This window comes from Peromyscus leucopus, chromosome 16_21 (genome assembly GCF_004664715.2).
Source record: "Peromyscus leucopus breed LL Stock chromosome 16_21, UCI_PerLeu_2.1, whole genome shotgun sequence".
NCBI classification, from domain to species: Eukaryota; Metazoa; Chordata; class Mammalia; order Rodentia; family Cricetidae; genus Peromyscus; species Peromyscus leucopus.
The window spans coordinates 7,697,724-7,721,927 of NC_051084.1; the positions used below are offsets into that span (position 1 = coordinate 7,697,724).

At 53.1% G+C, this 24,204-nt stretch overlaps 2 protein-coding genes, 1 long non-coding RNA gene, 2 other non-coding genes and 1 pseudogene across 5 annotated transcripts; 2 read left to right on the top strand and 4 right to left on the bottom strand.

Annotated features, from left to right (window-relative positions):
* Positions 1-3,418: 3,418 nt before the first annotated feature.
* Positions 3,419-18,076, bottom strand: Ddx39b (DExD-box helicase 39B). The gene is made up of 11 exons (XM_028887892.2): positions 17,964-18,076; positions 16,491-16,826; positions 15,719-15,846; positions 15,389-15,481; positions 11,825-12,008; positions 9,082-9,200; positions 6,709-6,840; positions 5,221-5,330; positions 4,989-5,133; positions 4,731-4,878; positions 3,419-3,645 (listed from the first exon to the last, which is right to left on the bottom strand). The coding sequence occupies exons 2-11, from the start codon at positions 16,699-16,701 to the stop codon at positions 3,629-3,631; spliced, it is 1,287 nt and encodes a 428-aa protein (XP_028743725.1). The 5' UTR covers positions 16,702-16,826; positions 17,964-18,076; the 3' UTR covers positions 3,419-3,628.
* Positions 9,782-9,881, top strand: LOC114705902 (annotated as a pseudogene).
* On the bottom strand, positions 11,700-11,773 carry LOC114705905. The gene has a single exon (XR_003736453.1). It is a non-coding gene; the product is annotated as a small nucleolar RNA SNORD83 (small nucleolar RNA).
* On the bottom strand, positions 17,130-17,207 carry LOC114705904. The gene has a single exon (XR_003736452.1). It is a non-coding gene; the product is annotated as a small nucleolar RNA SNORD83 (small nucleolar RNA).
* On the top strand, positions 17,973-21,815 carry LOC119086799. The gene is made up of 2 exons (XR_005090155.1): positions 17,973-19,203; positions 21,279-21,815. It is a non-coding gene; the product is annotated as an uncharacterized LOC119086799 (long non-coding RNA).
* On the bottom strand, positions 21,368-24,070 carry Atp6v1g2 (ATPase H+ transporting V1 subunit G2). Its single transcript, XM_028887921.2, has 3 exons — positions 23,793-24,070; positions 23,454-23,554; positions 21,368-22,518 (listed from the first exon to the last, which is right to left on the bottom strand). The coding sequence occupies exons 1-3, from the start codon at positions 23,872-23,874 to the stop codon at positions 22,345-22,347; spliced, it is 357 nt and encodes a 118-aa protein (XP_028743754.1). The 5' UTR covers positions 23,875-24,070; the 3' UTR covers positions 21,368-22,344.
* Positions 24,071-24,204: the final 134 nt, after the last annotated feature.

Sequence of the window (24,204 nt, forward strand, 5' to 3'; positions counted from 1 at the left end):
GAGGGTCGCTCTTCCCAGGTGAACACTGACAGGATTGGCCTCCACAGAAGCAGACCCGTATTTGTAGTTGGTCATGTGCTTTCAGCAGCACCAGCCACAGAAGACACCATCTGGATTATTTTGATACTTTTCGTTTTATTATGTGTATGAGTATTTTGTACGTGTCTGTGCACAACTGTGCAGTGCCCCTGGAGGCCAGAAGAGGGCGACAGATCCCCTGCAACTGCAGTCAGATGATTGTGAGCAGCCATGTGGGAGCTGGGAACCAAACTTGTCCTCTGTGAGAGCAGCCAGTGCTCTTAACCATTGACCCACATCTCCAGCCCCACCATCTGGTTATTTTTGAGGTAGATCATGGGACTCATTACCTCCGACTGCAGGCACCACCTGCAAGAACGTTTCCAGAGGTTGGAGGAGGGCGGCTGCTGCACTGGTGTTTTGGAAGAGCTAAGGGGTCGCATTGGTTACGGGACTTGAATCTTAGGAACTCTTGTTAGACATTCTCCTCTCACCCGTTTGGGTTTTTATGGGGACTTTACCCACAGTGACATGTCCTAGTCAGGGTTTCTATTGCTGTGATGACACACCATGACCAAAGAAACTAGGGGAGGAAAAGGTTTGTTCAGCTTTCATACACAGGGCTGTTCACCATCAAAGGAAGTCAGGACAGGAAGTCACACTGCACAGGAACCTGGAGGCAGGAGCTCATGCAGAGGTCATGGAGGAGTGCTCCTTACTGGCTTGCTCATCATGGTTTGTTTAGCCTGCTTTTATTTTCTACCCTGTGGTTTTTTAAGACAGGGTTTCTCTGTGTAGCTCTGGCTGTTCTGGAACTCACTGTGTAGTCCAGGCTGGCTTCAAATTCAGGGATCCACCTGCCTCTGCTGCCCAAGTGCTGGGATTAAAGGTGTGCGCCACTATGCCCAGCTCTCAGCCTGCTTTCTTATAGAACCCAGGACCACCAGCCCAGGGACGGCACCAACCACAGTGGGCTAGGCCTTCCCTCATGAGTTACTAAATAAGAAAATGCTGCCAGGTTGTAGTGGCACAAGACTTTAACCCCAGCACTTGGAAGTTTGAAGTTCGAGTTCGAAGCCAGCCTAGTCTACAGATCGAGTTCCAAGATAGCCAGGGCTACACACAAACTGTCTCAGAAAAAAATAAATTGGGGGGAGGGGGGGAAGGAGTGCCCTACAGGCTTTCCTACAGCCTGATCTTCTGGAGGTGTTTTCTTAGTCAAGGCTCCCTCCTCTCAGATGACTTCGGCTTCTCTCAAGTTGACATAAACTACCTAAGGTTGACAGGAAGGGTCTAATGTAACCGAGTGGGGGACCTAGCAAGGCTTGTCTGGATTTTTCTAGATTTCTCTGTGAATGTCTCCTACCAGGATTGGGCCAAATCTCTTCAGAAATGGGGATCTCAAGCAGGAAAGATGGCTAAGTGGTAAGAGCACCTGATGCTCTCAGAGAAGACCCAGGTTTGATGCCCAGCCCTCAGGTCAGGTAGCTCTCATGACCACCTGTAACTCCAGTTGCACAGGACAGTGCCCTCTTCTGGCCGACATGGGTATTGCACATTTGGTGCATTTACGTACATGCAGTCAAATACACACATGCAATAATCTGAAAATAAGGAACCGAATAGAGACTGAAGCATTCGGCCTTATCTAAAGCACTCCAGCCTCATGTGAGGACCTGACCTTGGCAAAGCCTCTCACCTAAGTCTGTTTTCTGCAGAGATCACCCTCCTTGACAACTCAGAGTACAGAGATGCACAGGGAGGGAGGGGTACCAAAGCTGAGATGCACAGGGAGGGAGGGGTACCAAAGCTGAGATGCCCAGGGAGGGAGGGGTACTAAAGCTGAGATGCCCAGGGAGGGAGGGGTACCAAAGCTGAGATGCACAGGGAGGGAGGGTACCAAAGCTGAGATGCACAGGGAGGGAGGGGTACCAAAGCTGAGATGATGCACAGGGAGGGAGGGGTACCAAAGCTGAGATGCACAGGGAGGGAGGGTACCAAAGCTGAGATGCCCAGGGAGGGAGGGGTACCAAAGCTGAGATGATGCACAGGGAGGGAGGGGTACCAAAGCTGAGATGCACAGGGAGGGAGGGGTACCAAAGCTGAGATGCACAGGGAGGGAGGGTACCAAAGCTGAGATGCACAGGGAGGGAGGGGTACCAAAGCTGAGATGCACAGGGAGGGAGGGGTACCAAAGCTGAGATGATGCACAGGGAGGGAGGGGTACCAAAGCTGAGGCTGCAGCAGCTGCTCCTCCTCAGCAGTCCTGGGCTCTGACGCGTGTTTCTATGAAGACATTCATTTTATTTCCCCAGGTGACCAAGAGTCCTGCCCTTCTGAGCCACACCTGCCCACAGGGCCTCCCAGTCACAGGAAAACCAGCACAGACTCAGGGTGGGCAGGACTTTTGTACACATGGAGAACTCAGCCACTCAGAACTGCCTGACACTCAGTGTCACGTCAAGGCTCTGAGGACACACAGGTGCCCCGGCCTGCTAGAGAAGAGAGTCCCTCAGACAACACAATGCAGCATGGGAAAAAGGTCATTCTGGGAGCATGTGGGAAGCAGAACTCAGTATTTGAGACAGGTCAGTGTGAACCTCCCGGTCAGGTGGACCTGGGTGTGAACACCCCTCAGAATGCCTGTGAGGACTGAGGCGGGCTGCACACCAGCATTCTAACGCAACTGAACTGCCAGGATCTGAAATCTCAAACCAGCAACACAGGTTTCCAGCCTCTGTATGGCTAGAATGGGCAGGGCCATGGGCAGGTGCCTCATCCAGGCCTGGCCCTGAAGACACTATGTTGCTCACTCTGGCCTGTCACACTCTCACCCAACACCTCCTGCCCCTGCCCCTCCGGGGATCCAGGGACATGATAAACATGAACAGGTACAGATCCATGTATGAGGTAAGAAACTTCATGACCTTCTAGACTCAGATCAAACAGGAAAAAAGACAGCCTTCAGCCCTGCCCTGGGTAATGCTGTGTCCTTTCATCTCCCCCACCCAGGGACCCAGGCTCTGCACAGCTGAGCTGCCCCCCCCCCCGGGGGTGTGTGTGTGTGTGAATGCCACAGCTGCACCAGGCCCTGCTTAGAAGTGCAGGACGCCTGGGAGGCACAGGCCCTGGTGCTGGAAACCCAGCAGCTGAGGGAGCAGATGAGATGCCGGGTCGAGGACCATGTTCTCTCTACATTCCGACTCCAGGCACAGTGTCCCCCAGTCACCTCCCACAGCCACTTCAGGACGGGAGTGACACCAGGAAAGGAAATCAGAAGGGAAGCCCACTGGGGAGCCCCAGCCCCTTGGGTTTGGACCATCCTCACTTTGACCTGCCCCACAACAGGGCTCACGGTCAAGCCCTGAGCAGTAACAGACGGAGCACTAAACACACCACAGACAGTTGTTTCATTCTTCGTTTTGTTAAAAAAACAAACAAACAACTCTGATAAATCAGGAAGAGGTTTAGGAGTGGTGATGCCGCAGAGGGAAGTGTGGACAGGATAGGATGAGGGCTGGCGGGGGCGGGGCCAGTGGTGTCTCCACCCTGATCCCTGGTGTCCTCTTCTGACTGGACAGACTGCCACAGTCCAGAGTGGGTGATTCCTCTACCGCGTCTGTTCAACTGAAGAAAAACAGCAGCAGTCACAACAAGACACAAAAGGGAAATATCCCCCCATGCATGCATGCACGCTCTCACTCACTCACGCAGGTTCAGAGGATCCACTTGGAGTGGAGAGAAGAGAAACCCTGATCAAGACAGACCCACACAAAGGTCCACACAGCAGCATGAACACTCCAGAGGGGCTGCAGCAGCCACTCAGGACTGGAGGCCACTCCCCAGAGAAGGTTTACATGGGGCACTAACTGCTGTGGAGCAATCCTTTTCTACACTGTGACTATGCATTACTCTCACTGTTAGCTGGGCAGGAAGTTAGGTGGGAAAGCCAAACTGAGATTGATGGGAAGAGGAAGGCTGAGTCAGGAGTCGCCAGCCAGATGCAGAGGAAGCAAGATGAGAACGCTTCACTGAGAAAAGGTACCAAGTCATATGGCTAAACACAGATAAGAATTATGGGTTAGCTGAGCAGTGGTGGCGCACACCTTTAATCCCAGCACTCGGGAGGCAGAGCAGGGTGGATCTCTGTGAGTTCGAGGCCAGCCTGCTCTACAGAGCAAGATTCAGGACAGGCACCAAAACTGCACAGAGAACCCATCTCGAAAAAACCAAAAATAAAAAAAGAATTATGGGTTAATTTAAGTGTAAGAGCTAGCTAGTAATTTCCCTGAGCTACCGGCCAAACATTTATAATTCATATTTAGCTTCTGGGTTGGTTAATTAGGAACAGGCTGGCATGAGAAAAATGTCCGTTTACACTAACATGCAAAGAGGAAGTGGAATTTAGCAAAGATGCCTCAGTGAGTAAAGGTGCCTGTCAGCCTGAGTTCGCCCCGGAGAATCCACAGGGCAGAGGACAGGCAGCCTCAAGTTGTCCTCTGATCTCTACCTGTGTTGTGCTTGTGCGCACATGGACGGACACACACACACACACACACACACAGTATTAAGTTACAAACCGTGCATAGCTACCCAGAGAAACCCTGTCTCGAAAAACCAAAAAAAAAAAAAAAAAAAAAAAAAAAAAAAAAAAAACAGTTAAAAAACCAAACCAAAGGGAAGAGGAGGCAGCAGGGTGAAGGTGTGCTCACTGTAGGAGGAGATGTCGATCTCATCAGGCAGCTCACTGATGTTAACCTCAAAGCGGTCCTGCACGTCATTGAGGATCTTAGCATCATTCTCATCCGACACAAATGTGATGGCCAAGCCCTTGGTTCCAAACCGGCCTGCTCTGGCCACCTGGGAGGAGACAAGGGGAAGATCACAAGCCTCAAGGAGACCGACAGCAGAGGAAGGAGCACACAACACACACACACACACAGGAAGTGGGGTGAGGGCGGGCAGCTTACCCGGTGCAGGTAGGTGTCTGAGTCCTCTGGCATGTCATAGTTGAAGGCGATGTTTACACGCTCAATGTCCATGCCTCGGCCAAACAGGTTGGTAGCCACAAGAATCCGCCTCTGGAAATCCTTGAACTGCTGATACCGAGACAGCCTTTGTGAGGAAGGAGAGGAAAAGATTGAGATCCCTTCTCACCACACCTTTTCCTCCCCAGGACACAAAGCCCTCGTCTCCAATCACCTCTCCTCCTGGGGCATCCCACGGTGGATAGCAATGGCTGGGAAGTTCTGCTCCACTAGAAGCTGGGCCAGGGCGATGCACCTCTGCACGGACTTCACAAAGATCACCACCTGGGGAGCACGAGCGTGACGTGATGTTTGCACAAGTTTCCCAGAACCTCACCTTTTTTGTTTTTAAAGTTTGTGTGTGTGGGTGTCTTGCCTGCATGTGTGCCTGTGCACACCCACGCCCAGGGCCTGGAGAGCCAGGACACTGGACCCTCTTCCCTGCCGACTGCACTCACATGACTGGGAGCTGACATGGGAGAACTGAACTTGGGAACCCTGGAAGAACAAATATGCTCTTCACCCCGAGCCACTTCTCCAGCCCCAGGAATCTCACTGTTGAAATGTTTAAATGTATGTATCTGTGTTTGTGTGAATATATACAGGTGTGTGCAGGTCCCCTCAAGGTCACAAGTGTGCTGCATCCCCTGGAGTGAGTGCGGATCCTCTCAAAGAGCAGGAAGTTTGTCTTGAGACAAGGCTTCTCTAGGTAGCCCTAGTTGTCCTTAAACAGATTATGTAGCCTAGGCTAGGACCAACCTTGAACTCACAAAGATCCCCATCTGACTACCCAATGCTTGGGATTCAGGATCTGTGCCAGCCCACCTGGCAGCTTTTTTCCCCGTATCTTTAGTTTCTGTGTATCCCCTGGTTGTCCAGGAACTCAACTCTATAGACCAGGTTGGCTTTAATCTCAAGAGACTTGCCTGCCTCTGCCTCCCGAGAGCTGAGATTAAATGCGAATGCCAACACCACCCAGCAGAATTTCTAAAAGAATTCCTCAGTCCCTTACTCCATCTCAAAACTCCCTTCATAAATGTTCTTTTCTGCTCTTGAACCCAACTGCCTGGTATCTGAGCTGCCATGGACATAAACTGACACACAAGGGTGAGGCATCCTCAGGAAAACGCTAAGAATCGAACTACAGTCTAGAAAAGCAGGTGATCCTCTTCAAACACAAGAGTCCACAGTGGCTCTGCAGGCAGCTTAGCACAGGCTGACACTGCTCCTCTTAGGTGAGCAGAGGAGACAACAGCAACCTCCACCTCAGTGCCCATCCCAAGACGACAGCAGAACCTCCACCTCAGTGCCCATCCCAAGATGACAGCAGAGCCTCCACCTCAGTACCCATCCCAGGACGACAGCAGCCTCCACCTCAGTACCCATCCCAGGACGACAGCAGAACCTCCACCTCAGTACCCATCCCAGGACGACAGCAACCTCCACCTCAGTACCCATCCCAAGGCTTTTCTCCACTTACTGAGTCATCAAGTTCTCTGCCTCAGATCTCTCACCCAGCCACTCCATCTTCCCACTGCAGACCTGCTCCTCCCTCTCACCTCTTCACATACTTGGCTCCTTCAATCACAGGCTACTTCTACACAGGCTCGGCCACAGCTGGAGCTGTCCAGTGCTCACGCCCACAGGGACCCTCAATACTGACCTGGTTGAACTCGAGGACATCGAGAAGGTCAAAGAGCTTCCGGTTCTTCTCGTTGTCCTTCAGTTTCACGTAGTATTGCTGCAACCCGTGCAGCGTCAACTTGGTCTCGTCATCCACGAAGATCTCCATAGGCTGAGGGAAGGAGGGGTGGGGCAGGAGGAGGGCAGAGTGGGGGGGTTAAACCTGGGGGGGTGGAGGACGCTGATCTCCAGTTCACCCCGTGGACCGATGGGGAGGAGAGAGAAGACTGAAAACCCCTCCCCATCACACTCTGTACTGAGGTCCCTTTCCAGTTAGATCCGGTAGCATCTCATCAGCTGCATTTTAAAAAGCCTGAGAATGGTCAGAGAAGGAACTCTGCACAGAGCAGGGACGCTCCCCGCTGCAAGGTGCCAGTGTCAGATGAGGTGGTGGGGGAAAGACAACAGGGGAGATGGTGCTCAGGGAGAGCATGGCCAGAGCACACGGGAGAGGTAGTGGCCATGGGGCCTGGGCACGGCCACCAGAACAGGACAGGACGACCGCCCCACTCAGCTGTCCTCTCAATGCACCTCAGCAAATGTCCTCAGGACCACACAGTTGCACTGGACATAGTCAAAAAGCCATTCAAACCCGGGGTTAGTGGCACACTGTTACCCCAGCTCTCGGTGGCTGAGGTCAAGTCTTTTAAAATGTCATTAAAGAGCAGAGGTGAGGGACACCCTGCACTCAAACCACTAGGACCAGCTTTAGAAGAGACTCCTCTCTAAAGTGCATGTTCAGGGTGAGGGATCAACACATGGTCCTAGACAACAGGAAGTGCAGCTCTTTCTCACAACTTCCTCAGCTAGTGCGGGCCACCTTCCGGAGTTAACTCAATCAGCACATTTTTGCCTTTTTCTGACTTTCTCTCTCTTCTGGTACCAAGCAAAGATAGAAGCAGCTTGTCCTGACCCTCTGGGCTTCCCTTTCTCTGGAGCCTCACCCCTGCAGGTGTCTGCAGATCTCCATCACGGAGCTTCTGGGACTCTCACTAAAAAGGACATGGCTCCTCTCTCCCTCTTCCCCAGCTCCCTCCTCCCAGCAGCTGTGAGATTTACAGCTTCCCTGCCCTGTTGCTTTTCTCCGAAAAATCTAATACAATGATCTTTCACCATCAAAGGTGAAAAGGGCAATAGAAAGGAATTGACCTTCTATTTTACAAAAAATCAATAACAAAATATATACCCAGCCCTAACCCTTGAAGGGGAGGAAGGAACATAAACCCGGAAACAGACACCAGGTAACTGCAGGCAGGACTTCCCACTCTCCATACTGTCTTGAGACAGTTCACATGGAGCCAGGGATGAGGAGGGGTGCCGCAGAAGCCTCTTCCAGAAAGCAAGGCAGCTCCCCAAATAAGTCTCACAGCCTCCTCCCAATTCTTCCCCAAGCCCAGCCCAAGAGAAAGCCATCTTCTCAAGGGATGGAGCAGGTCAGGGAGGGAGGGACCCCACTGCTCAGTCTCCACACTGACACCCATGCACATCTCAGTGCAGCTTCCCACAGGACTTTTCCCATCACCCTCTTTAAAAAAAAAAAAGAGAGAAAAAAATCCACCACCCCACTCAGGACAGCCCTCCCACAAGAACGGGGAAAATGGGGTACAGCACATTAGGTTCAGGAAAAAACCGGGAACAGAAAAAGAGGCTGGTTTGGTCCTCAGCATCCTGGTCAGGCTCCCCGTGGCCTCCGCTGCTGCCATCCACCGCTCGTAGTCTGTATTCTCCCGCCGTGCCTCGGTGCTTCTCTGCTGCCAGCTCACATCAACCAAGGCTCCGATGGGCGCAAGGAGGTATGGGCAGGAAGGAGGAGGGGACGGGGTCGAGGTGCCAAAGGCCCCCGCCCCTGGAGGTTGGGAGGGCAGATGCATGGTGCTGTTTGCTTGCTCTTCTTCTGGACAGGCCCTGCCACCTGACTGACTGTCCTTCTCCTGTGCTCCTGCCACTGACATGTGTGAGTTTCGGTGAGCAGAGGCTCCAGCTCAACGCTCCACGCCACCTGGAGAGTGTGTGGCTGTGCGGGTGTGTAGGAGACGATGGGCGGGTGATAGGGCACAAAATCTTGCCCTACCCCCGACAGGGAGAAGAGGTTCAAAAATGTGTGATTTAAAAATGTCAAGTACTACCCGCTCTCACGATAACCCGACCAAGTCTTCCGGAGTTTCCCTGGCGCGCTGACCCTACCGCTAACTGTCTCTGCCTCTGCGGTTCTCTTCAAGGAGTCCTCACTCCCAGGTGGACACAAGCTCCTTTCTTGGTGCTTGAAGGACAAGGGAGTCTGGAGGAAGAGGGCGAGGAGGGGGAGGAGGCATCGGGCGGGGAGTGGAGGGAGAGAAGGTAGAAGGGTATTTACATCTTGCATGAACTTGCGGCAGACTGGCCGGATCTCTTTGCTCAAGGTAGCACTGAACATCATGACCTGCTTCTCATGGGGGGTCATGCGAAAAATTTCCTGGACATCCCGACGCATGTCTGCAGGAAAAGAATCAGCAGAAGGGAATGAGTCTGTGATGTAAGTGCAGTGAGGCCACAGGCAATGAAAATCCAGAGGAAGTCACTCTAGAAACCTGGTCTCCACTCTCCATTATCTCCAAGAACAAGCCAGGCTTGGTGGCACATGCCTGTGATCCCAGCACTTAGGAGGTGGAGGCAGGAGGATCAGGAGCTATGTACTGAGTTTTGAGATCAGCCTAGACTACTGAGATTGCTTTTAAAAAAAAAAAAATAACCACATGAAAAAAGCGATGCATTTAGAAAGGTACTTGGAGTCAGGCTCCATTCCTTTTTTTTTTTGGCCAAGAAATGTAACTGAACCTAAAATCCAAATTTATAAATTGGAGGCAAAATCCACCAGAGGCTCAGGAACAGCAGCCCTTAAACAGAGTATGAGGCTGGAGAGAGGCCCAGCCTTTAAGAGCCCTTGCTGCTAATCCAGAAGACCTGGGTTAGGTTCCCAGCTTCCACAACTGCCTGTAACGTAGAGCTCCAGGGAAATCCAGTGCCACTGTTCTCTCTGGGAACACACACATCATTAAAAATAAAAACTTAAGAGCCTGCTTCAGAAGCACATACACTAAAATTGGAACTATACAAAGATTAGCACGGCCCCTGCACAAGGATGACACAAAAATTCGTGAAGCGTTCCATATAAAAAACAAATAAGCAGCTGTTTGAAACCTGGAGCTTATGCAGGGACACTTGGCTCAGTCTGGGAGGAAGGGACTGGACCTGCCTGGACTGAGTCTACCAGGTTGATTGCAGTCCTCGGGGGAGGATTTGCCCTGGAGGAGGTGGGAATGGGGGGGAAGGCTGGGGCTAAGGGGAGGGTGTGGGAGGGGGGAGAATAGGGGAACCCGTGGCTGATATGTAGAACTGAATGGTATTGTAAAATAAAATAAAATAAATAAAAAAAAAGACAAAAAAAAAAAAAAAAACCAAATAAGCTTAAATCTTCAATACAACTTATTTTGCCGGGTGTGGTGGTGCACCTCTTTAATCCCAGCACTGGAAGTGGCAGTAAGCTGATCTCTAAGTTGCCAGCCTGGTCCACACAGCAAGTTCCAGGCTAGCTAGAGCTACAGTGAAAAAAGAGGACGCTGAAGGCTTCCACCAGCTCTTCTCCCTACGCCAGTCTACAAAGCATTTACTCTGGACATCAGTCCACTCTGTCCCTTCACCTTCAACTCTAGTCTTACACCCCTGTTTGGCCAGGCAAATATGGCCATCTACTGCCCACCATTATAGCCTGCCATCTTGGATAGCCAAAGGCCATTTGGAAAGACCTCTCCGGGCCTACATGCTTCCCTACACTCCCAACTGGCCAAAGCCAAATTCTTTTTCTGTTTTACTTTGGGTTTTTTTTTTTTTTTTTACATTTTGTTTTAAAGATAGGGTCTTACTATGTAGCCCTTGGCTGGCCTGTAATTCATAAAGATCCATCCACCTGAGATTAAAGGCACGCAAGTTTTTTTGGTTTGGTTTTGATTTTTGGAAACAGTTTCAGTGTGTAGTCCTAGCTCTCCTTGAACTTGCTCTGTAGACCAGGCTGGCCTCCAACTTAGAGATCCACAGCCTTAGCCTTGTGCTGGGACTGAAAGTGTGCGCCACCACCACCACCAAGCACGAGGTCATTCCAATTTATGTCACCTATGCGGGTGTTGCCGCATGTTACGTCTATGTGCTCACAGAAGGCACAAGAGGGCTTTGGGTCCCCTGGAACTGGCGGTGTATATGGTTACACACCGCCATGTGGAACGTGTTGGATGGAAGCCAGGTTCTCTTAACCACTGAGCCCTCTCTCCAGTTCTTACCCCATGAAAATCTTATAATGTATGGGTGCTTTGCCTGCATTTTTGGTCTGTGCTCCACTTTTACATGGTGTCCACGGAGACCAAGAGCAGGAGATCTTCTTGAATTACTACACTGTTACGAGATGACACGCAGGTGCCGAGATCAAACCCAGGTCCTCTGAAGGAGCAGCAGCCAGTGCTCTGAACTGATGAAGCATTTCTTTAGCACTGCCCCGCAGAACTCTAACGTTTTCTTTTAACCCCACTTGGCACACTACAACACCAGAACACATGACCCGTGAACACTCACCAGATGAATTCCAGAATTTAACTCTAGAAACCTGCTCATCTATAAATTCTGATCACACATGCTAAACTGCAGCGGTTCTCAACCTGTGGGCTGAGACCCCTTGGCGGGGAGTGTCAACCACCTTTTACAAGGACCCCATATCAGATATTTACATTACGATTCATAATAGTAGCAAAATTACAGTTATGAAGTAGCAACAAAAATAATGTTATGGTTGGGGGTCACCACGACATGAGGAACTATATTAAAGGGCCGCAGCATTAGGAAGGTTGAGAACCACTTCTATACTGGGACGGAGGGACAGGCACAACAGGCCAGCATGCACAAGGCCCGGGTTCAATGCCCAGCACCAGGGGAAGGAAGGAAATGCAGAGCCATCAGTCATGGGTGATAGATCAGAGTCGTCCTTGCACACGAGTGCTCCGTGTCAGACAGCATCATCTGGCTCCAAGGTGCTCCCTAACCACCTCAGCCCAGGCCCGAGCCTGGCCACTCACCGAGCTGTTCAAGCATCTTGTCACATTCGTCCAAGATAAAGTGTTTAATGTGCTTGAGGTTCAGGCTCTTATTTCGAGCCAGGGCTAGAATTCGGCCAGGGGTCCCCACGACAATGTGCGGGCAGTTCTTCTTCAGCACCTCTTCATCCTTCTTGATAGACAGACCACCAAAAAACACTGCCACCTGTCGGCCAATGGAAAGAAGTCTCTCAAGAAAGGAAAAGGCTCCCGTCTCCCCAGCCCACTGTCTTCCTTTCCTTCTTCTGAGATCAGGTCTCGCCATGTAGCCCAGGCTGTCCTCTACCTCACTGTGGGTCAGCCTGTCTCTGCTGCCCACGTGCTGTCCGATGTTTCCCTCTTAGCTGACTGTAGACCAGTCAGCTTTCAGACCTGCAATGGCTCGTGAGCCTCCAAACATCCCGGTAGAAACAAAGGGACCTGCTCAGCACTGCAGGGCCAACCGGGGCGGGCCTGAAGATGAGAGTTCAGTCCCTCTGCCCGACCCAAACACTTTTTTTGAGACAGGAACTCTACATAGCCCTGGCTGACCTACATAGTAAGGGACACGTGACTCTAAAGCCATGGCTTCCTTAGAAGAATGAAGACAGCAAGATAAGTGTGAGGTCGGTCGGTCGGGGTCTCGGTCGGTCTGTCTGTCTGTCTGTCTGTCTGTCTCTCTCTCTCTCACACACACACACACACACACACACACACAAATACTAAGCTTTCCTAACTCAACTGGCATTGAGACAGAGTCTGGGTGTCGGCTTTGGCTGACCTGGAGAGCCTGCCTACATCTGCCTCCTGGGTCTCACCTTGTGTAAACCACTAGGTGAATGCTGGGATCTGAGCTTTAATACTACATCAAGTAACACAGTTTCAAGGGGAAAGGAACAATCCGGAAGCACACTGTCACATGCTTATTCTTTTTTTAAGATTTATTTGTTATGTACACAGTGTTCTGCCTGTACATATGACTGCACACCAGAAGAGGGCACCAGATCTCATTACAGATGGTTGTGAGCCACCATGTGGTTGCTGGGAATTGAACTCAGGACCTCTGGAAGAACTCAGTGCTTTAACCTCTGAGCCATCTCTCCAGCCCTATCCAATGCTTATTCTATGGTAACCTCTTCCCATTCTCACTCCAAAACCACTAATAGTTAACAAGGTTTGTGGCAAACAGGAGCATTCCTGCCCAAAATGTTTTACCTTGTATCTACTAAGCTTTCAAATGTTAAGTTTTGGTTGCAAAAACTACCGAGGAAAGAGAAGCTAAACCTAAGAGACCAGACAGGTCCCAGGAGGACACTTTGTTGCAGAACAAAGGAAAAGGGCAGACAATTCTGATTTCATAACTAGGTGACTGACTTGGGGGAGGGGAGAAGGGCCATAGGGTAATCAGCCTAACTGGCTGGAACTACAGGCTCACACACCATACCCAGCCTCACCCCCACCACCACCCAAGACCAAAACCATGTGCCACCACACCTGGCCCAGCCTCCTCGTATTTGATCACAACCCTAAGAGCATTCTGGATGGAGCATGGAGGCCCATGTCTTTTATGCCAGCATTCAGAAGACAGAAGCATGTAGATTACTGAGTTCAAGGCCAGCTTGGTCCACAAAAGTTCCAGGGCAGCCATGGGTAAAGAGAAACCCTGTCTCAAAAAACTAAATAGAGCCGGGCAGTGGTGGCGCACGCCTTTAGTCCCAGCACTCGGGAGGCAGAGGCAGGCGGATCTCTGTGAGTTCGAGGCCAGCCTGGGCTACCAAGTGAGTTCCAGGAAAGGCGCAAAGCTACACAGAGAAACCCTGTCTCGAAAAACAAAACAAAACAAAACCAAAACAACAAAAAAAAAAACCTAAATAGAGTAATGGGGAATGAAGGAAAAATAAAAATTAAAAAAAGTTTGGGTGGTGGTGACGCACACCTTTAATGCCAGCACTGGGAGGCAGAGGCAGGTGAATCTCTGAGTTCGAGGCCAGCCTGGTCTAGAGTGAGTTCCAGGACAGCTGGGGCTACACAGAGAAACCCTGTTTAAATAAATAAAATCTATCATGTTGTGTATCTGATGTGTGGGGTTTGGGTGAAGTGCATGTGAGGGCCGCAGGGGACCTGTGAACCTGGCTCCTCCTCCCACCTTACACAGTCTGAGGGTCAAGGTCATCAGGCTCCTGCGGCCATTTCTCTGGCCCCCACTTTGGCTTTTAAGAAACTGCGTTCAGTTTAGGGTTCTGCCTCAGCATGACTAGTTTGAAACATGACAGGCTCCAAAGCTACAGAGAAACCCTGTCTGGAAAAAAACAAATACAGTGTGGGTGGGGTACCCCGTAACCCCGATCAAGCAGCAGCAGAGGGCAAGCTCCTGTCCATGGTGAGATCCTTTCTTATCAAACAACACTACTGTCTGTAAAAACTGTGAACACGACTGTTGTCCTCACCCTAACCAGAACCGACCTCTCCACATCACCTCTCCACCTCCCGTCACAGGGCCATGAAGAACCAAGTACTTTCGTCACAGCAGGCCACACACACACCGAAGCACAGAAACACATCATCTCCAAGTTCCCAAACAATGCCAAGATCCTGGCAAGGGCCGACACCATGTTACACGGTACAAGACACCGGCCACCTGTTACGGCCTTCCGACACCTTAAGGCCACACCAGAGCTGTTTAGAGCTTCTGCTCCCTCTTGCCACGTCCACTCCCCAACTCAAGCGATCCACCAAGCAGTGCTCGAGAACAGAGCACTCGGGGACGGGAACAAGTGCTCCCGCCAAGCCGGATGGCAAAGGCCTGTCCCAACTACTCAGGAAGCTGTGGCAGGCGGCGCAAGTTCAAGGCCTACCCGGGTCATTTGATAAGAGTCAATCTTAGGGGGTAGCTCAGTAGCAGACTGTTCACTTAGCAGCTCAGGGCTCTGGAATCAGATTTACAATTCCACAAAAAATAAACAAGGAAAGCGTTCTGTGGCAGCATCACCTAAAGCCTCACTGTGAACTCTCAGGACACTACCCACAAGGGCAGCTACAGAAGAGCCTGCCGCACACTAAAGCCTCACTGTGAACTCTCAGGACACTACCCACAAGGGCAGCTACAGAAGAGCCTGCCGCACACTAAAGCCTCACTGTGAACTCTCAGGACACTACCCACAAGGGCAGCTACAGAAGAGCCTGCCGCACACTAAAGCCTCACTGTGAACTCTCAGGACACTACCCACAAGGGCAGCTACAGAAGAGCCTGCCGCACACTAAAGCCTCACTGTGAACTCTCAGGACACTACCCACAAGGGCAGCTACAGAAGAGCCTGCCGCACACTAAAGCCTCACTGTGAACTCTCAGGACACTACCCACAAGGGCAGCTACAGAAGAGCCTGCCGCACACTAAAGCCTCACTGTGAACTCTCAGGACACTACCCACAAGGGCAGCTACAGAAGAGCCTGCCGCACACTAAAGGCTCCATGCAGCCTAGAGGAACTCGTCAGGTACCGCAGCGCCTCCTACAGTCACCAAGGCCTTAGGGCAGTCAGCTGTTGCCCACGCCTTCCCTGGCCCTTACCTTGACATTGGGCATGTACTTGGAGAAGCGCTCATATTCCTTGCTGATCTGAAAAGCCAGCTCCCTAGTGTGGCACATCACCAGCACAGACACCTTCGAGAAAGCAAATGGAGACACACAATGAACTCAGTCCTCAGTCATGCTCTCTCCAGAGTGACTGTCACAAAAGCATCTGGCAAACTGGGTGACACCAATTCTGAGATTTAAACCATGAAGCCCATGCTGCTACAGGGCATCCCCCCGATATGCCCGGGGAGACCAGCTCTGAAAGCATCACACAGCCTTCCAGTGCGTCGGCCTCAAAGCCCTCCAGGCTCTGCCCCAACATACCTGCCCAGTGATTGGCTCCAGCTGCTGCAGTGTGGCCAAGACGAACACTGCCGTCTTCCCCATGCCTGACTTGGCCTGGCACAGGACGTCCATCCCCAGAATGGCCTGCGGGATGCATTCATGCTGGACTAGAAGGAAAAGGGGGAGAGAGACTTTTTGCACCATGCCAAACCCTTTTCTTCCCAGTTGATATTCCAGATTCTAACTGGTCCCTGTCACCCTTCAGACTGACCCGCCCTATCCCTCTGTCACATTTACACCCAAATCAAGCCGTAACTGTGTCTTAGCCTCAGGCCTCCTCCATGCACTAAAACCCTCTTGCACCTACCAACAGCCCACCTTCAATGCTCCTGGCTGTCTTTCTCTTCCTCACCCTGTGTGCCTACCACAGGCCTTTCCTCCTACATAGGCTGCTTTTGGGTCACGACACCGTGCAAGCTTGGACAAAATGAAGGACTTGGTACCTGACCCAGGACTTGGCACCTTTAAACCGATCATTAAGGTTTTCAGAGACCACAGCTGGCCTGGCCCGAACATGGGAACTACAGATCCAGCCAGGCCCTCTCTGAAAGTCCAAACAGCCAGAAAGATGAAGACCAAGCAAACAGAAAAGCCAGGCACAGAACAAATGGCAGTCCCGTCTGACCAAAGCCAACATCTGGTTAGCCAGTGCTAACATCTGGGTACATTCTCATCACCTGGCCTATCCTAAATATAAATTCCAACCTTTCGATGCTTAACTGAGGTCTCTAAGCCCAACAATAAAATGTACCCTCAGATGGATGCTCAAAGCCACAGTCGACGATGGCCCGGAGCAGCTCTGGCTTGAGCAGGAAGTCTCGGAAGCCGGAGCTGTGGATGGAGACGTAGGAGCCCTTGACATCTTTCTTGGCGGGAGCTTCGGTCCCATCGGCCCCCGCTGCTGTCTCCACTTCATCGTCTTCATAGTCCAAGAGCTCGTTGTCCACATCATTCTCTGCCATAATTGGGCCGGCGGGGGGAGAAGGGAGGTCTTTGGGTAAGTGGTCCCAGAGCAGGTGAGAAAGCAGGGGGAAAGAGGGGGGTGAGGAACAGCAAGGGGAAGGACACTAGTTTTCTGACAGAAGAGCTGGGAGAGACAACAACAAAAAAAACAGAAGAACTCATCAGTCAGGAACAGACCCGCCACTTCTTGTCCACCCCCACTTTCCCTGAACTACAAACCTTTGCCCTGAGAGAAAAGTAACGAAGAGATACACAACACACAAATGAACACCAAATGGGAAAACCGGAGCGTGGTCTCAGGTTCCCAGATCTAGGACCACACTCTGACCGGCAGAGCAGCAACTCAAGAGACCACGAAAAAAAAAAAAGGGCCAGAGGGGACCTCAGGGGCCGGGCTCTCCCGAACGCGGGGTGCACCCCCGCCATCAGCCATCAGTCAAGGGTGATAGATAAAGGTCAGCACCGCGCGCGCAGCGCTCACTTCCCATCGCAAACATCATGTGGCTGCTTAGTCACCTGTTCGGGAGCCCCTGGGAGCCCAGAGCTGGGGAAGCAGAAGCGGGAGGGAGGGCCGGCCTGCAGCGAGTGACCCACAGGAGGCGCAGGGGTATGCATGGCTCCATGCGGCCCCCCCAAAAGACACAAAAACCTGGGGTGTGCCCAGTGAAATGGTGGTGCGCGCTTGGCACGGCCGGGGGCCGTGAGGGTCGGCCTAGCGCTTTTGAAAGTCACGGTGAGGAGCGGGGTCACCGCGGAGAAGCGCGCAACCCACCGGGGCCTGAGGACGTGCCGAGGGGGCCCGGGTGAGACTCCGTCCCGAGCAACACGCGACGCCCCGGGCCGCGCGCGCACCAGGGTGACCCTCGGGGGAGCTCCAAACCGGGGTGGGCGAGCAGAGGTCAGGGAGGCCAACGCGCCCCGCGGCGGGCCGGGGAAGGGGCCTGGAGGGCAGCGGGGCGGCCCCGCCCTCCGCGCAGCGCCGCCCGCCTGCGGCCGCCGCGGCCTCGGGCGGAAAAGAGGCCCCCGGGACACGGGGACACAATGGCGGCCGAGGCCACCATCTTGGATCGCCGCCCCTTGTCTCCCCGTCCCCCGCCGGGCTGCGCTCGCAGGGACGAGGGGCGAGAACAGCGGGGCTGGGTGCCCGACGGCGCGCCCGCGGCCGCACCTCCGCCCGGGGCAGGGGTACCGGGGGCGCGTGCGGCGGGCGCGGCGCCGGGGCGGCGGATGGCGGCGGATGGCGCGCCAGGCCGAGGCTTACCGAAGCACTGCGAGCGTGTATGGCGGCGGCGACAGGGGCGGAGGCGGGAACCTGCCTTCACTTCCGGTTCCAGGCTCCTCTTTCCCCGCCCCCACCCTCCCGCCTTCCCGGCGGCCAGGGCGCAGGCGCGGGACGCCGGAAGCAGGCCCCGCGAAGGACCCCCCCCGCCGTGGCGCGCGCTCCGGGGCTGCCTTTGGAAAATGCCTCTTTGAAATTCACACCCCCCCCGCCGGACGCCGCCGCGGCCGCCAGGGACGGAAGCGCGGCGCGAAGCCCGCGCCTCTCCCCGAAATCCTCCCCCTCCTGATTTTCTACGCTTCTCCACAGCCTTCCCCTCGGCGTTCGGCTTTGCTTTTGTTGTGTGTGTTGTGTTGTTTTGTTTGTGCCACGCCAGGCTTCTCCCTGGCCACCTCTCTCTGGGCATCCTGGACTCCGCGGGCCGCGCGGGAAGCGTTTCTCACGGGGTCCTCAGCCTGGTAGTCAAGGTGACCCGGGGGCGGCTGGGCTCGGTCAGGCCTCCGCCGGGGAGGGTGCTGGGGCGGGGGTCGGGGCATGGTCACGCCCGTGACAGTTGTTTCACCCAAAACGACATTGGCAGCGTCGCAGCTTGGGAGGTGGAGGTTTGCATTCTGTCCAAGCGCTAAAAAATAAACGGCGGGGCTCGAGGGCTATGCAGCCCTCCGCAGTTGTGTTAATGAGAGCAGAATGCTCTCAGTCCCGCCACAACAGCGCCATGGTTCGGCCTGGATACCCCCCCCCCCCAAATATGTGGTGCTCCCTCCTCGGGGATGCTGCACACATCAGAAGCGATGTCCTGCGGCGCCGCTGCATCATAAATATAAGTGCGAGCTTCCGCTGTCAGCACGCGTCACCACTCAGTGGGTTCCGTTGTCACCAACCAGCTGGCTGCGTCCCGGCCAACCCCAAAGCTCCCCGGATCCCTCTGCACCTGACGGCGGAGGGAGGCGCCCTCTAGTGTCGGCACTCACAGACGCCGCCGCTTTCGTGTTAGCCTAGGAGTTAAGTGGGGACCCTTCACCCCGGTAAAGCCGGAAGTGCTGCAGTCCCAGAGAGCGAAGAACTGGGGTTTCCGGCTCAGAAGACAGTCCCCAGGAACTCTTCTAGTGACCTAGACGGCAGGCTCTCAGCCACTTCTTTCTTCCTGTTGCTCAGCCTAAAAGGCCAGAGAAGACCTCTCAAGGGGAGACTTTTATTGGACTTATCCCAGCTGACCCATCAAGTGAGTCAAACATTCTGCTTAGCAAAGGACGTTTGCACCAACCACAGCAAACTCATGCCGATGAAGGCTTGGGTTTGCACCCTCACAATATTGTCCCTTTAGCACCAGCCATCACACACACACACATCCTCTGCTCCAGGACTATGGGCGGGAGGGGCATGAGACGAGGACACAGAGACTGAACGTCATCTGGAGTCCATCAAGGCTTGTGATAGCAAAAAATCCCGTAACCAACTGTTTCAAACAGTCCTGGCTGAGGCCACACCTTCAGGAGCTGGAGCGATTAGCTGTCACCACTGTGTGGTTTTCTTAAAGTGTTCAAAATGGCCCGTGTCTGGCTGGCTGTTTGACTGACGTCCTGTTTAAGGCAGCCAAGGCAGGAAGGAATTGTTCAAGGGCTATCAGTAGAGAATCAAATCGCCCCACCTCCTGGTGTCTGCTTATTTACAGGAAAGTGGGCATCAGAGGAGCACTTACAATGAAAACTTAAAGAACTCATTAACAGTCATAGTGATTTTTAACAATGCTTAAAACCTGGGCCACTGGCCCAGAGCAAGGAGAGTCCCCTGGTCTGTCCTTCCTTTCTGTTAGTGAGTTTGAGTCTGCGGTACAGCCTAGACTAACCTCCAACTCTCAGTTCTCCCACCTCAGCCTTCAAGTGCTGGGATTAAAGGCAGTAGGCACCATGCCCTGCTCCTCTAAACATGCAAATAGAGAAATAAAGCAAGATGCCCAAAGCAATACAGCCAACAGGATGACACCAAGATGTAAGCATTCCTATTTCCCATCAAGTCTGCCTCCCTGCCTCAAAAATCTGGTTGATTTTGCATGGCTATTTCTTCGGGATTGAAACATTCCCTCCTGATGAGATTAGAGAAGGTTCATAAAATTCAGAAAGAAGTTGCAAGACACAGAACCTTCTCCCAGATTATGTCACCAATAAAGACTCCTGGTAACAGGAGTCTGGTGGATCTGCGTACAAGTTATGTAGAGAACTCTGGTGATGGAGGGCGATGCCTTTCTGATGAGAAGCTGCTCCAGTCTCCCTTGCTCCTATAAGTGACCTACCACCCCATACTACTGCCAATGAGCCCCTTGGTCTGCCAGTCTGGACTTGGGTGGAGAAGCTTCTTAGGTCGTTCATTAGGGCCTTTCTTTATGTCTCCCTACAGAAAAGTCATACAAGAAAAGACTAGGTTATCTCATTGATTCAAGTCCTAGGTGAAACAAGCTTGCCTTCAAAGTGAAGAGAACAGTTTCAAGACTACTAATAACGGGCTGGAGAGATGGCTCAGAGGTTAAGAGCACTGATTGCTCTTCCTGAGGTCCTGAGTTCAATTCCCAGCAACCACATGGTGGCTCACAACCATCTGTAATGAGATTTGGTGCCCTCTTCTGGCCTGCAGTCATACATGCTGTATACATAATAAATAAATAAATAAATCTTAAAAAAAAAAAAAAGACTACTAGTCACAGGGGAGCAGTTTCCCACTCCGTGAGCACCATTTTATTCTACAGTATTTGCCAGCTGCCAGTCATGTGCCAAGTGCTATCCTAGGCTCTGGGGACACAAGGGCCTATTGGCAGATACTTTACATAATGAGGGCCAATACCGAAGCATATAACGACATGCCAGGTGTGGAGCACACTTCTTTAATCCCAGCACTCAGGAGGCAGAGGCAGGTGGATCTCTGTGAGTTCAAGGCCAGCCTGGTCTACATAGCAAATTCTAGGGCAGCCAGGGATACATAGTAAGATACATAAGGAGTCTCTCTCTCTCTCTCTCTTTCTCTCTCTCTCCCTTCCTCCCTCTCTCTCTCTCCCCTCCTCTCCTCTCCCCTCCTCTCTCCTCCATACACACACGCACACGCACACACACACACACACACACACACACACACACGCATCAGGTACTAATAAGCAGAGTAGAACAAGGAAAGGTGCAGAGTGCTTGTTCTGACATGCCAACTTTTCTCTTACAGTTATCATATGCAGCCCTCGGTTCTGAGGAGCCACACACGTTCCCACTTGAGAGAAAGTAACACATTACTGTGTGCTTTTGTTTCTCCAAAAAGCTTCCCAGGACAGCCTTTGGCAGTGTTCTGAGGCAGGTGAATGAAAATGAGAAACGGCGCAGCAAAAAGAATCTGCTTCCATCACCAGCTGACCCGTCGTGGGCATTTTATTGACACTGTGCTGTTACTCAGGGAAGCGAGGTGTTGAGGAAAGGAATCCATGAATGCCGATGCCACGGCGTCACTTCGGCTCTGGGAGCTGTAAGCTTTGGGAAACAGCAAAGAGGGAGAGCCAGCAAAGGGACAGAGCAGCTCACCAGGAACAGAGAGAGAGGCTAGAGGTCCATACTCGGGACTCTGAGAGAGGGAGGGAGGGGCTAAATGACATTATCATTTCAACTTTTCAGGGGTCATGATGTGCCTTCGGAGAACAGGAAAAACAAACTCTTTAGAGGATCACTAGAGTCACAATGACTGGGCATTATAGAGTGCCGCGAATAAAAGCCAGGAGACAGAGTATTAGGGTTCCGGCAGGCAAGCGGGGTGGCCATACTATGGGCTTGCTATTTATCAAGTCACAGCTACACCCACCTGAACCATGTTGAGTCCTTACAGGACAGGTCACAGCAGCCACCATAGGAGCTAACCATTATCACCATCATCATCGTCATCGCCGTGACAAACAGAGGACACTGAGGCGTCCAGGTTAAATAGCTTGTCCCAGTCTCTCAGCCAGCAAGGAGCAGGGGATGGAGAGGAACCCAAATCTGCCAGCTCTGAAGTCAGGGTGCTTCCCACACCCCTGCCCCCATGCCACAGAAGGATCAGATGAGGACAACTTGGGCATTCATTAGTATAGTTCCAGTGGGTGTCATGGAACACAGAGATTCAGGTTTGAGTAGGCTGTTGTAAGTCTCACAGGAGAATATTGGGTCCTGTCGCCTAGAAGTCTCTCTCCTAGAACAGATTATTATGTGAAGTGATTTTTTGGGGGTGGGGGGTGGTACTAGGGGTTGAACACAGGGACTCTGCATGCTTACACAAGTGATTTTGAGTTGGGATATTTCTCTGTGGAAGGAGCTGGCAGGGGAGTCAGACTCCAGGGACATGTCCCTAAGGAGTGGTCCTAGACAGTGATCCGGTAGTTGGGGTGGACCTGCGGCCTGACATCACAGACCATACCAAGAAGCTGAGCCAGGACACGCTCCCGATTTCTTTGCTGGGAGCTCTGCATGCCCTGAACCTGACGTCTGGTGGCCTGTTCCACTTCAGCAGACAGGTTCCCCTGAGAGCCCATGGCCTGGGGAGGGGAGGGGTGGAGGAGAGAGAGAAAAAAGCAGAAACAGAGAAAGAAAGGTCCCAGCATGTAGAAGGAAGGATCCTGAATGAGGCCTGGAAAGCCTTTTCAAAACTACTCCCACCCCACAAAAACATCTAGATACCAAACAGGTCAGCACAATCCCGATTGTGATTTCTGAGACTTGACATGCAACCTCACCCAAAGAACACTCTAAAGTTCCCACCCTCTCACCACAATGGCCATGAAATTCTGTGCCCCCCCATCGATGTTGCCACACTCCACACAGACTGTGAAGGCTGCTCCCCCCCCCCATCGATCATCGATGTTGCCACACTCCACACAGACTGTGAAGGCTGCTCCCCCCCCCATCGATCATCGATGTTGCCACACTCCACACAGACTGTGAAGGCTGCTCCCCCCCCCATCGATCATCGATGTTGCCACACTCCACACAGACTGTGAAGGCCGCCCCCCCCATCGATGTTGCCACACTCCACACAGACTGTGAAGGCTGCTCCCCCCACATCGATGTTGCCACACTCCACACAGACTGTGAAGGCTCCTCTCCCCCCATCGATGTTGCCACACTCCACACAGACTGTGAAGGCTCCTCTCCCCCCATCGATGTTGCCACACTCCACACAGACTGTGAAGGCTCCTCTCCCCCCCCCCATCGATGTTGCCACACTCCACACAGACTGTGAAGGCTACTCCCCCCCCCCCATCGATGATGCACACTCCACACAGACTGTGAAGGCCGCCCCCACAAGTTGCACATGCCCTCTAAAATGCCCTGACCGGGTCAGGACCCCGGGTCAGGACCCCTTCAGCCCTCCGACACCCTAGGTTCTGGTTGAGTCACCTACATACACCCTACAGGAGGCCCCGCTAATTTGCACGGGGCGGGTGGTCCGCCCCTGCGCCCCGCCACTCACCGCCTGCTGCTTGCTCTGGAACTCCTGCTCGCGCTCCCTGCGGTACTGCTCCACCTCCATCTGGGCCTCCTCCTTGGCCTGCTTCAGTCGCCGGGCCTTCCCTAGAGGCAGGACAGTGGGTACAGACCCCCACCCCACACCCAGGTGTGTTAGTAGGAACCAGTCCCTCCAGAAAGTTATTCAGCGTCCTGTCAACCACCCATTTCTTCCATCCTAGCAAGCTGCCAGCCCCCCAGCTCCGTCTCCAGTATCCTTGGGTTTTCCTAAGGACTCAAATCCCGCTGTCCCCTGCCTCTAAATTCTCCTTGAGAGTCCTAGGAGAGGAAAGAGGAGGCTCACTCTTCCTGGCATCGGCCACCTTCTCCGCTGCCCGCTTCTCGGCTTGGAGGAGCTGCTGGATACCCTGGGACTGACTGGCCATTTTTGTCGCTGGAGAAGATGCTGTTTCGAAGGCGACCAAGGTACCAGATGGCTCCCACCTCCAGCGCCGCCTCCTCCTCCGGCCGCTTGCTGCAGTCCTCCGCTCCCCCTGGGTCTTAATGCTCCCGTTTTCTCTCCGTCGTCTGCATCCTCACGCCGACGGCTGGTCCTCCTCTCGGGCCTCGCTGAGGTAGTGCCCCAAACGGCCGCCCGGGGGCAGCAGAGACCAGGCCCGGAGCAGGCGGGCTGCAGCAGGTGCAGGGCCTCGCACCAGGGTCACCGGGGATGGGGCCAGGGGACGGGACGGGGCAGAGCTCGGCCGGTGGTCTCA

Coding starts and splice junctions, on each gene's coding strand:
- Ddx39b (XM_028887892.2), bottom strand. CDS start 16,701: ATGGCAGAGAATGATGTGGACAACGAGCTCTTGGACTATGAAGACGAT. Junction 5,331..6,708: donor ATGTCCTCGAGTTCAACCAG/GTCAGTATTGAG, acceptor CGTGCTCCCCAG/GTGGTGATCTTTGTGAAGTC. Junction 5,134..5,220: donor GGGATGCCCCAGGAGGAGAG/GTGATTGGAGAC, acceptor TTCCTCACAAAG/GCTGTCTCGGTATCAGCAGT.
- Atp6v1g2 (XM_028887921.2), bottom strand. CDS start 23,874: ATGGCCAGTCAGTCCCAGGGTATCCAGCAGCTCCTCCAAGCCGAGAAG. Junction 23,555..23,792: donor GGTGGCCGATGCCAGGAAGA/GTGAGCCTCCTC, acceptor TCCTGCCTCTAG/GGAAGGCCCGGCGACTGAAG. Junction 22,519..23,453: donor TCCAGAGCAAGCAGCAGGCG/GTGAGTGGCGGG, acceptor TCCCCTCCCCAG/GCCATGGGCTCTCAGGGGAA.